Source organism: Papilio xuthus, unplaced genomic scaffold (genome assembly GCF_000836235.2).
Source record: "Papilio xuthus unplaced genomic scaffold, Pxut_1.1 DF828177.1, whole genome shotgun sequence".
NCBI classification, from domain to species: Eukaryota; Metazoa; Arthropoda; class Insecta; order Lepidoptera; family Papilionidae; genus Papilio; species Papilio xuthus.
In genome coordinates, this window is record NW_013530472.1 from 3734481 (window position 1) to 3747419 (window position 12939).

The window sequence follows — 12939 nt, forward strand, 5'->3', positions numbered from 1 at the left end:
AAATCCAGGTCATGTAATTGTTTGATTTGGCTCAACTCTCATGGCAAGACTCGATTATGCGACTAGGTTGTCGCCCCGACTCCGTCCGCGTGTTATAAAAAAACTTAGTCAGTAGCCTGTATGTTCTTTCAGTATTCTTCTTTTACCGTGGGTTTCTGAGTATAAAATCTCCGTTTAAAACATCTCTGTTTTGTCGAAGACGAAAGACAGGGATGACGTTATATTTTATTTGTAGATTTAGGTGACAGAAATCCACAGTCAGACAGTTCAATGATTCCTATCCTGCAATTCGTAACGTACAATCGTGGAAATGTGGAAACACTTCTTACTACTACGTTACTATTTCTTGAACATATATTGTAACAAAGATTTATGATTTACACACGTATTGCATAGAATTAAACACCTTATCTAACGTTATCAGGTTAATTCAAACATGCTTAAATGTGACTGACGGCATGGCAAACAGCGTCGCACCTCAAAATGTTACAATTACGCAAGAAATAAAATAATAGCCCTGACATGAATTTGAATAAAATCTTTTTACTATAAACAATATGCGTTTAGATAAAAAATTAAATATTCAGTAAATTATGGGATCTCAAGATTTAATTTCTCAGCCATTATTTTAAAGGTGGAAACCGAGCAAGCTACCGATTTCAGCCAGTTCAGATAACTTGCTGTAATGGCAAAGCGATTGCTCCCCAGACAAAGGTAGAGACGCACATAAAGCGAAAATTTCGGCTTCCAATTCGTCCCCTCTTTCGTCAAATCTACGTCCAAATCACAGAAAAGGGAAGGAAAGGAGAGGGGACTAAATTTAGACCTCCGGCACTATGGCATTTGGCGAGGTGTCGTCTGAGGTCGTGGTTACCCACCACGTTACCCGACCCATTCGTGCAACATTTAGTTACTGGCGTCTTCACTTTTTTCTAACATAAAGACTAAAAAAGCTAACCAATAAATTCAACAAAATAAAACAACTAATGCTGCTGCAGAAAGTTTTATTTTTTGTATACAAAATAAATCTTAAAATTATTACTTAGTTTTCTATCTTGTCCCTATCGTCGCTCCTAAGAACGCAGATGGATAAAGATATCCATTGATATGGATAAAAATATCCATTGACATGGATAAAAATATCCATTGATGGATAATGGTTTTTGGTGTTAAAGAGACTTGAAACATGGGCGCCAGTCGTCCATGGGTGACCGTTCAAGCTTTAGCAGCTAGCCCACCGAGGGGTTCCGCCGCTATGAGATGTTTCACACCTCAGAACACTCGCATGGAAACACCACCGCGGTTCCAAAGATACCGCGTTTCGACGGCGCCATAATAACAGCCCAGTACAAACAATAACCATAATACCATCCAAACTGCGAACTATCCCCAAACGCCATTACGATGTTCAACTTAATATTTACAAAATTTACTATTATTATTTATTTACAATATGCAGCTCGATTGAAAAAAGGGTTTTTATTTCTTATACACTTTTATAATTACGTAATTAATTTTGAAAAAAAAATACAATCAAAAAAATTGTTTATCAACTAAAGTACAATATCAAAATTAAACAATATTTTTATTAATTTAATTATCTACCAAAATTATACAAATTTCAGATATGATTGCAAATTATTTGTGCTATTCTACATTCAAGAAAAAAAAACATAGAAAAAAACCCTTTAGTTTTTTTATACCTCAAAATATAAATTGGTAACAAATTAATGTTTATATCACAATGTCTTCATGTTTTTTTTATGCAGTAAAATCTTTACAACTTTATTATAATTATACAACATTACTTCAGAAAAGAATTATAATAAATTGAAGAAGAAAAAATACTTTGTTTAACTAAATAGTAATTATAAAAATAAATCTTTCAACTAATTACGATAAAAGATACAAAAAGTTTGTAACAGTTAACATTTAATCAGATACTAAATAATAATAAAAAAAATTATTAAAATGCAACATTTTTAAAACTTACAATTGTTGAAATATCTTATAGAGAATAAGAAAAGTAATAAAATGTTGCATTCTAATTTTCTCAACTGTTTTTTTGACTAAAAATTCTTTAACTGAGTAATTCAATATGGATCTAAAACAATTGTTTTAGATTTTTTAAAATACTGCAGACTAAATCTGCTATTTAATATAAGAAATGTTTATATGCAACATTTTAGAGCACCTTAAAAATTTTCAAGTATTAAAAAGTCATCTTGGACTTCGGAGGGCCATAAAATGTTGCTTTTAACATTTCCAATTATTACAATTTTTCATTATGATTCTTATTATAAATTTAAATCTTAACGTTTTCGATGTCTTCAGACTTTATTATCAGCTCACAATAAGTAGTTGGGACGAAGGAATCTCACAACTCCTCTAAATAACAGCAATAGATGTCATGTACGTAGTTCACTTAACAAAGGCTTCATGTGGTATTTTACCCTCAGATTGAAGTTTGTTGAAGATGAACATTGCCTTTTGGAGATCCCAACCGGTCTCTTGAAGGCAGCTAGAAAGAAATACATCAATGCAATATACATACATAACAACACATGCAATAAAATATTATTGTCTTGTTAGTTGGGTATAAAAATAATAATTTAACAAGTTAATTTAATATTTTTTTATACTGTTAGGAAGAAAATCCGACACTGTGCCGGTGTACTGGCGCAACACTAGCCTTATTGAAATGTCAACGTTTATGTCCCTTCACTAATCAATCTGACATTTGACTTGGTAACGAAAGCGCGCCATTCGCGCCAAAGGATTCTAACTAATAATTTCTAAAAATTCAGTTAAAGCTAGCAGTTTTATTTAATTAACTACTTTTATAAGTATGTCATAAATTCTTATTATGTAAACTTACTTCATACTCCAATAATCGTTCATGCCGGTCTGCTGGCCGAGGGCATTGAGCAGCATCCTGTGATGTTCACTGTGTAGGGCCTCGGACGCAGCTGGAGCCGGGGCTGGCGCTGGGGCCGGGGCAGGTGTGGTTGCAGCCACCGGTGCAGGCGCAGCCGCAGGCACACCGGATTGGAACATTTTCTCTTCCTAATGTACAAGATTTTCCTTATAAAGTTTTATAAGTGGCAGTGGTGACTAAACATAACCTAACATGTGAGTCAATGACCTTAATCAATCAAGATATTTATAAAAATATATCTCAACAAAAAAAAATTAAGCATAAATATAAATTTTTTAACTCTGAGATTGATTTGGGAGGTACATAAGAGAGGCAAACGAGCAGCTGGAACACCGAGGTGTTCATCAACACCCATTGATATCAACAATACCAGAGGAATCGCAGATGCGTCGTCGGCCTTTGAGATGGTGATACTTGTGATGGTAGCGGTTTGGAATTACCGCCGAGGACAGATCATTTCACAACGCGGCTGTGCGGAAGTTTCGCACAAACAGCAAGGTTGTGAATTAGTACATCACAATTTGATATGGATTGATGCACAATCTTATTTTAAATGTATTGTAAACAATATGCTATGCAAAACAATCTTATATAGTCGCTAAATAAAATCAATGATTACCTGTTCCTTAGTAGTATTGGTGATGAATAACATATCATTAACTATGCAGAAACCACCACCATTGTTGGGTACTATCATAAAAGTGCGATGAAACGAGCGACTGCCTTGACTTGCTGTCTCTTTGAAAACTCCATTCATCGACACCATTATCATTGTTGGCTGCAAAAGAAATAAGGAGTTTAATAATACATTTGCATTTTAAATATAAAAACCCAATTAAAGCAATATAAATAACTTACTGTATATATAAGTACATCAACAGCGAAGCCCATTAGATCATGTGTTGTCTTCGGGAGGTCACAGATGAAGGCAACCACCTGTAGCTTGCCTGTACGAAGATATCTTCGTCTTGACTCTCTATCAGTGATCCTTAATATGTTCCGACTGTTTGGCAGGTACTGATGTAATCTGAAATAGTTATAAAAGAAATTAAAACAATGATATTGAGATTTTTTTATTTATACAGCAATAAGATAAGATTAAGATAAGATTGAATATATTTCATTTCAATCTAATGCCTGAATTAATATTATTAATTACAAAACCTATACTAAAATGATGACTTACTTGGTAGACGGAGAATTTCTTATATCATGGGTGAGGTAAGATGTAGTCATAGACATTGTTGCATTTTCATGATAGGCGTCCATTAATGACTGTCTAGATTCAGAATCATACACGGCGAAGTACTGAGCTAAGAACTGCCTCACAAAGTCCTGTGCCGCTGGCTCTATGAGGAATGACTGTTGCTGAGCGGGCAGTGCTACATCTTCGGCCACGTCGAAACCAATTGCAGGCGGCAAGTCCACACCATCCTGATACATAGATCTTATAGCAAAGGAGATCAAGCAAAAAAAGAAGCCACATCAAAAACCTACACTTACCAGTCGTACAAGCTTAGGGAACTTCTTCCGCACAGTGCTGGACAAAAACATTGCAACAGGTGAACATGATCTCTGAAAAACTTACTCAAGCATTATACACTAGACGTTTTAAAGCAAACACTTTGGTAACCTGCGTTCTAAAAAGCATGGGATTGCCATGCAATATATATTAGGCATCATATAAAAATGTGCACATCAATAATGTTGATTGAGATTACAAATAAATATTATTTTCAAAACATTTTTTTTAACACCCTCAGCGCCAAACCCTAAGTAACCGTATAAAATAAAAGTTTTTTTTTGTTGGGATGTGCTCAAATACAAAAATGTTTATACTTTTAAATATACAGCATTCTAGACACTGTGTGACAAAAAGATACACATGGCGCCCAAGGTGTTAATGATCTACTGCCAGCATATGGCACAGATGTATGCACATTTTTATACGAAATTGGTATTCATTCACTTGCTCACATTAACACTTCTACTTAAACATTTATTACCAAAGCGCAAGCTTTAAAATTCTAATGTACACTAATAAAAAAAAAGTCATATTGGGCCTAGAAATCAAAATTAGGAGGGATAGCAAAATATGAAAGGAAGCTTTAATTATTGCGGAGAAAAAAAGCAAAAGTTGGAATTAATACCAATACAAATAAATTTATGTCTTCATCACATCACAACAAGTTACAAAAAAAAGAGAGTAAAATTATTGAATCAATGTCTTAATAATTTCACTCCAAGTTAAACTAAGACATTAATTCCAACCAGATATAATACATCCAACAGGAGAGAATAAAAGGCGATGGTTTGCACTAAAGATAATATTATTATTGGTTGTAATTACATCTGGGAATCCTTCCTTATATTGGAACTTTATATTTTTTCCATCTCCGTGTCCACCTAACTCATGGTTGAACGACAATAAACTCACAGAGTTCAATTTCAACCACATTTCAAACCTTATATATGTAAATCCAAGGCTTCCAACTCTTGGAACTTCACTCAAATGGTATTTAAATCAATTAAATGTTACCTGACGTAATCATCATGATCATTAAACCTGTTCCGCAACGGGTTGCCTTTGAGCATCAACTCCACGAGGGGTAAGTTTCTTAACGACTCCAGTGACCCAACAACAGGTATCTGTAAGATTTGAGTTGAAAACCATTATTTTCTTTATATTTAAATCTTAAAGAGATTTTAGGGGAGCTGAGCACAAACTGAGCAAATTTAAGCGACTTGTCAATTGAGTATGTTTGTGCTTATAATAACTCTTTTGAAATGTAGTATTCCACAGTCTGTTGAAAGCCAAATCCCTTTGTGATTGTCAAAAGAGAAATAATAGGTGGAGCTTAGTTGAGCCCAAGCCAAACGTGCGAAGCATGTTTGTTCGAGGCTTGTAAGTCAACACTAAAGAAATTTTGTCTCTCATGCTCCACTCTAGTGTAGACCCACATTTAGTTAATACTTCCATATTGCCATGAGAAACAAACTACTATTACATGCAGTTGTCTTCAGAGTTCTTTGAGTAGCACATTTCAACCCATTTTACGATAAAATAGCAACATGCCTTATGAAATCTCTGATTATTAATTTATATTAATCTGATGGTTTGATTTTAGAAAATTATATGAATAGTTTTTTACTTTGATCTTTAATTTCTTACAAAAGAAAAAAATATTTAAAGCATGAATAGCATACCCTGTTATCGCCTAAATATAAAATCTTCAAGTTTTTCAATTTTGTAGCCATAACTTTGAGATGGTCCAGTCCATGTAATTTGTTATCATTGAGATTCAAGGCTTCAATGTCTGGTATGTTTTCTGCTATGATATCTATTGCCGTTAGCATGATGACTGGCCGAAAAAGGCCACAGAAGATTTCTGATAAATCTGGAAATAAAAACATTGATAAAAATATGAGCAATTTTTATCCAAACTTTGTTATAGACCTAACCACGATAGCAATCTTGAATTTATTAATAATAACCACTTAATAATGCACTTACCAGAATCAGAATGAAATTTTGTCATGTCCAATGCTTTCGTAGCTGGATTGTATCTTTTAGCCATAACTAACTTCATTTTTTCTTTCATATTGGCATCCACATTAACATTTGGGACAGCATTCTTCACTATCACAACCATTTTAAAACCATCTGGCATTACAATCTTTTTATCCGCATTAAACAAATTCTCGGCTGACTTAACATCATCCACATAGAAGATGGCAGCATTGCCATTAATTCTATAATAATGTGGAATGAAAATATCTGGCGATGTGAAATTAAGAAGCGCTCGTAATATGACATCTTTCTCATGTTTTGCTCCATAAGGAATAACTATCTGATACCAGGGTAGCATGCCAGGAGTAAACTTCTTGCCAGCATGTCTAGGTCTAGGCGCCGGAGAACCGAGTCGCCCTCCGCGACCTCTAAATGGTTTCCTAGGTCCTTGTCCTCCGGACATGCCCATATCAACGTCGTCATCAAGTAATAACTTGGCATTTTTGTTCCAGTTATTAAATTTGTTCTTGCCTTTATTTGTACCTGGTTTGAAGCTCACGCGTCTTGGGTTATGTGTTCGATCATCGTGTTCTGTAAAATATAAGCTTGCATAAGAATTACAACTGTTGTGTTGTTACATATTATTAGAAGAAATAGTATTACTAGCTTTGCCCGCTATATCGCCCGCGCGGTATTAAAAAGAACATAATTAATAGTAAATAAAATTATTGAGTGACAAAAAAGCGTAGTTACCAAAATGATCATTATCAGTTTTCCAATTTTTTATACGTCCTCCACCACGTTTTGGCATGTTGAGGTTTTTATAACTAATTCTATCGAATAACACTTCAAAACTGATTAATCAGGTATCTAATCTCCTATTTATTTCTATATTTTAGAACTGTTATATTAGAACAGTACAATACTTAAATTCGAGTTTAATAATTCAGAAAAGAACTTTTGAACAAAAACAACAAGACAAAGATGGCTGCCTAGTGCCTAGCCATGTTTAAATCAGTTCTGAACCGGTTCAAAAGTTCAGCTCACATAAACTTGAACCGTAGAGCTATGGTTAACAAGTAAATTGGCAGCTCAGAGATCATGGCCAAGTACTATAACTTTATGAGTTAACTAGCTACGAATACTTTGGTGACTATCACTTCGCAGCTCAAAACGAAAATCGACTCTACGTAGGTTTAAATAGTGCTGAGTTGTAATCCGATTTACTGTGAGCTGATTTGCAGGTCATAAATCTTGCTTTTATTTACACATGCTGCACATGTCTATGGCTGCCATTTCCTATCAAAGAATAAATAAGCAATTCGAAGCAGAGTCATTAAACAAGAGCGATGGTTTAGTCTTTGATAGTAGCAACACAGATAACTTAACCAAACTTAACTTTGAAAACAATTTCAAACATATCAGAGAAAATTTGAGATTTTAAGGATAATAATTATAGTGTGGATGTGTTTGTTCTTTATGCATATGAAACCTTCTATTTGCCTCTTACATAATTATAACATTAAAGTGTTCGTAGATCCACATTGGATTGATGCTCCAACGGAGTAAGTGAATAAACAAGTATAGTGTTCATAATATGCTAGTTATATTAAAAATTCGTATAATTTTTTTTTTAGAAGATTGAAAGTACAATCAAAGATCTTATCACATCTTTTAACAAAATACTGTGTATCTATTAAAAGTGGAAGACATTTGAAAAAAAAATGTGAAAGACATTGAAGTCAACCGTATTTAACAAAATACTAGGTTTTTATTCGGCTAAAAACTGAAACTTATTTCGAAATAAAACTTTAATAAAAGCCCTAAACACAGACTGGCATAAAAAAAATCTGTTAAATGATTGCGTTTCTCTATGGTATGAGCTATATTTTTTCATAGACGTAATTTTCGTATAAGTAAATGATTATTTGTGTTTCACCAAAAGATGAGATTAAGAAATCAATAAATATTCTTTCGTTCAGATAATAATATATCATAAAAATCTTATCTATTTCAACAAAAAGAAAATGAGCTTCTTAAAATGGAACGTAGGAGAAACCATAAAGTTTAAAAATAAAACGACCACAGACAAAGTTCGTGTGCTTTTCATCGAGTCTGCCATGTTTTGTCCTACTTGTCGCGCTTGATCAACGCGTTCGCGATTTCTGTTCCAAACTACTATTTTTCTGAATGTATTACAGGCTGTGTTTTGTTTACAAATAGTGTAGTTTATAACTCTGTAATTATTTAAGTGTAGCTTTATATTAAGCTACCAATTTTGATACTCGTGTGAATAATGGTGTAGTTCGTATTTCATCAAATTTTGAAACCGTTCAAAAGCTTGCCACAGTTGTAATCTGTATTCGGTGAATCCGTCGCAATTTTTGGAAACGTTTGTTTGTGTCTGCCGAGGTGATTACCCATCACATCGGTTCTGTGACGCAACCCACGTGCACATAATACAGCAAGCATCTCATGCACATTTGTTATTATTTTGTTCGCGGCTCGCGAGTTCGTTTCTAAGCCGTGAGGATCGAATCGGATCGAAGAAGGGAAATCGCGTCGTCCGTCTTGCTCCCTCACGGCGCGTTCCATTCTGTTGCATTTATCCATTTTCATTAATCGAAATAAGTTTTTTTCGTTCGGGTGTGCATAATTGTTTTCGTGCGCGAAGGCTAGTGTTTGTTGGTGGTGCGAGCGCTGTGGAGGCGCACGGCACACGTGACGCGAGACGAGTGTTTGGGTGTCAGTGGTCGGTGGGCGCGCGTACTCCGGTTGCACTCTGCAGTGCGGCGTGCGTCGTGCGTCGGAGGTGATTCACCGGGCGGCTTGTTGATCGTGCTTATTTACCCGCGAGTGCATCACAAGTGCGTGGAGGAAGTGCAAAGGCATGTGTGGCGCGCGACGGCGCCGATGACACCGCCGTCCGGGGCGACGGCGATTTAAAACAGTGAACCGTGTGTTAGCTATGCGTTTCGGGTTATGAGTGTGTGACAAAGTTGAAGGGTGCTGAGGACACTGGAGCCCCTAGACGGAGTTGGGCCCGCCGGGGCGGCCCTGGTGCTTCTTGGGGCTCCTCACGAAGGCAAAATGGCAGCGTGGAACCGCCATCACCACTTCAACATGCTCATGGATGAGAATGCCAAAAACAAATGTGAGTACAATAAAATAATCATTTATTCTTTGCAAATTTATCAGGTGCAGTAGTTAATTGTGTCCAACATTGAAATCTTTAAAGATGTTTTATAATTTCATTTATATATGTAAATGTTAGTTTGCAATTCTTTATTAAAAAAACCACAGATGGTGATAAGATTTATTTAAACTACCCACTAGAGAATTTATTGAAAATTTTGAGTCAGATTAAAGTTGTAAAACTATTATAACTAACCCTACAACTTACATGAGTGTAACCTCATGTAATATTTTTTACTAAGAAGTGTTAACTGGTTACATAGCATTTTTTGCTAGTTGTTTACTAATCTTCAGTTCTTAATTATTACAAATAATATGTAGTCATAGATTATAATTAAAAATAGTAAATTAAGCACAATATTTAAGGCATATATATTAATGTGTAGTTTAATAAAAAAATATAGTGAAAAAATCTGTCAATGCATTGAAGGAATTAAAATACAAATATATGCATTTCTTCTTACATGTGTTTGAAATGTTTAATACAACATTGGAGATGAATTGTTGCGAAAAGCATTTTGTTTCTTTCATAAGTGTTTTCCATGTGAAGACCACACCACTTTTATTAATGGCTCATTCCTTTCTTAGATTTACTTGGATTAATACAATGTCTTCATTTGTATAAACTTAATGGAATTGTGATGTAATTAGTGTAGTTATGAATCTATATATAGACTACATATTTCTATGCATAAAGGCTTGTAGTGGAAAACTTGGATTAAACATATACAATGGTCATATCAGTACCAGTCGTAGACTGGATTAAATGCTGCCTTCTATGGTGCCCATATAATGCTCATGATGTACTCTAGGTGGCGAAAAAGTCATGTGAAATATTGTTGAGAATTACAACCATGCATGCCGGTCCAGAATTGATGTAGCTAGTCTTATATTAAATGATCTATGTGTTATTCAAGTATTCTCTGTCAGTTTTATTTTTACAACAAGTTTTTAGTGATGATATATAGATGTTGTTAGTTCTTGATTCTTAAGTTAAGGTAAACAAATAATCTTATTATCTTACTAATATTATAAATGCAAAAGTTTAGATGGATGGATGGATGTTTGTTTAAAGGGATCTCCAAAACGGCTGCATGGATGTTGCTACAATTTGGCATAGATGTAATACATAGTCTGGAAGAACGTACAGACTACTTCATTTTTTTTTGCTATTTGGGCGCGGATGGAGTCACGGGCGACAGCTAGTAATTTTATATTTTCAGGTAACAAAATCATAAATATACGAATTTTAAACCGGCCACCGTTTGATGAAGCCGACGTGTAACGTTCCAATAAAAGCACGAATGCATCAAGTTACATGGACCCCTGACTCGTTGGGCACAATACAATTTTCCGTCCTATCACCTCCTTTATACGGCCGTGTACACAATTGCAAGCAGAGTATATCCTGTAGGTGTATATTATTGGATGCACACCCCCCCGCATCCTGCGGGGGAACGCGGTGCCCTATATCCCTTTGACCTGATTTTCAACTGGCATTTGACTGGAGTTTAGTTGCGGTTCCGTTAGGTTTGATTGATCGATTTTACGGTTCTACAATGATTTGGTTCAGTATACGTAATGTTTTAAAATTAAATATTCTCCATCACGACATAATGATATTATGTATATTCCAAAAATAAATAAGTAAAAAACACTTAATATTTAAATTCTAAAATACGGAAAGTATCAATGGCGGCGGTTTCAGTATGTTTCATTTCATGCCGGTCACTCAACCGGAAAGCAAAGATTGTTTTACGACATAATTTAGAGTTTATTTCGGGACGAATTATGATCGCTCCATGTAGCCTCGACCCCAAAACTGCTTAATGCGCGACTTCGACCTCCCCAACCTTTAACCTAATTCCACGTCCACCCCCGCAGATGGGTACTTGCATCGATGCTTTTATAAGATAACAACACTCCCACGCCATAGTCCCGGCCCAACAATATACCATTGAAATATTATATTGATCACAGCAAGTTCCATTTGTTGTGCTATTCATTGTTTGCAGTATGACGATTGACGATGGTAACACGAAGCAGATGCGGGGATTGAATAGAATCGATTAACGCACCCTTTTATGAAATAAATTATATTTGAAAAGTTCATTAAGCGACAATGCTGATGGAAACAACATTTATTATTGTTATAATATAGTCATAAATGTCTTATTGTGGTCGTCTCGAGTTCTTTCACTTCCCACGCTTTTGGCACTCAATTGGCGGTCATTATATTTGTCGGTTATTCCGAAATCACACAAATAAACCGCTCCCAATGACCGATTTCCAGGAAATAGGTGACATTATCTCTCAGTGCATCTTCTTAAAATTAGCTTTTCTTTGAAGACATTGTTTTTGTTTTACGTATATATTGTTTAAAATGTTTGGAATCGTAAAATTCAGCTAATACTTAGAAACTTATTTGTTTTGCAAAATAAAAATATTTAATATGAAGTAAATTAATTTCGATTCTTTTTTTTTCGACTTCCCTTATGCAATAGCAAAAACAGAACATGAAGGCACAATGGTTGCGGCAGTGGCGATACTTGCAGTGGTTGGTGTTTGTGCGGCTGTGTTGGTATTTTTGCTTGCGCGATCAACTTTCATTTAGCGCTGGCTGTCTCTATGCGGATGCTGGCCTCACGGTGTGCTGCTATTAAGCCCAAACGCTCGTGCACCGACCGCCATGTAGATGCTATCGTGCTCTTTGGAAAGTAACCGACAACGGTTTACTTCGGCGTTAAATCGCTCTCTCAATTTCGTTTCCGTGAACACATTTTGTATTTAAGTTGTCTTCAATTGGAAATGTTTAATTCTTACACTCCATTTGAGGTAAACAGCAATCTCAATCCTAATTTTAATCACTTAAGTGCAAGACAAGATGAGCCAGTTGCTACAATTTATTTTTGTACACTCTTTCAATTAAGAATACTAATTTTTTTAATGATTTATGTCAGGTGCAGTTTTCAATCTAGAAAGGTTAAACGGAATCGACACCTTTTCTACACGACCCAGTTTTAAATCGCAGCATTTAGAATACAAAAATAAACGCTGGCAAATAATGTAAGGGAAAACAATGCCGTTGCTATAGCGTGTACATCATTTACGTATACGAAAATACATCCCTGTAACACATGGTAACAAGTAATTTAACGGTATCGAGTGAAGTGAGCACAGCACGTCTCGACAGCGGCGCGCTCGGCGACGGTGAATGGTCACCTTTCTCCGACACACAGTCTAGACAAGTCAGTTTCGACCCGTGAATGAATTTAACATTGGAATGCGGAACGAC

At 35.3% G+C, this 12939-nt stretch overlaps 2 protein-coding genes across 5 annotated transcripts in view; one reads left to right on the plus strand and one right to left on the minus strand.

The window, feature by feature from the left end:
- Positions 1-1910: 1910 nt before the first annotated feature.
- Positions 1911-7652, minus strand: sbr (nuclear RNA export factor small bristles). Its single transcript, XM_013306807.1, has 10 exons — positions 7203-7652; positions 6453-7040; positions 6146-6336; positions 5478-5587; positions 4442-4478; positions 4125-4372; positions 3797-3965; positions 3558-3716; positions 2879-3066; positions 1911-2521 (listed from the first exon to the last, which is right to left on the minus strand). The coding sequence occupies exons 1-10, from the start codon at positions 7258-7260 to the stop codon at positions 2422-2424; spliced, it is 1848 nt and encodes a 615-aa protein (XP_013162261.1). The 5' UTR covers positions 7261-7652; the 3' UTR covers positions 1911-2421.
- Positions 7653-8554: 902 nt separating this feature from the next.
- Positions 8555-12939, plus strand: part of mnb (minibrain) — a 91143-nt gene continuing 86758 nt past the window's right edge. For all 4 annotated transcript variants that reach the window (XM_013306635.1, XM_013306636.1, XM_013306638.1 and 1 more), the window contains exon 1: positions 8555-9603. In XM_013306635.1, coding sequence (XP_013162089.1) covers positions 9540-9603 — 64 coding nt within the window. In that variant the 5' untranslated portion in view covers positions 8555-9539. The remainder of the gene's footprint in view (positions 9604-12939) is intronic.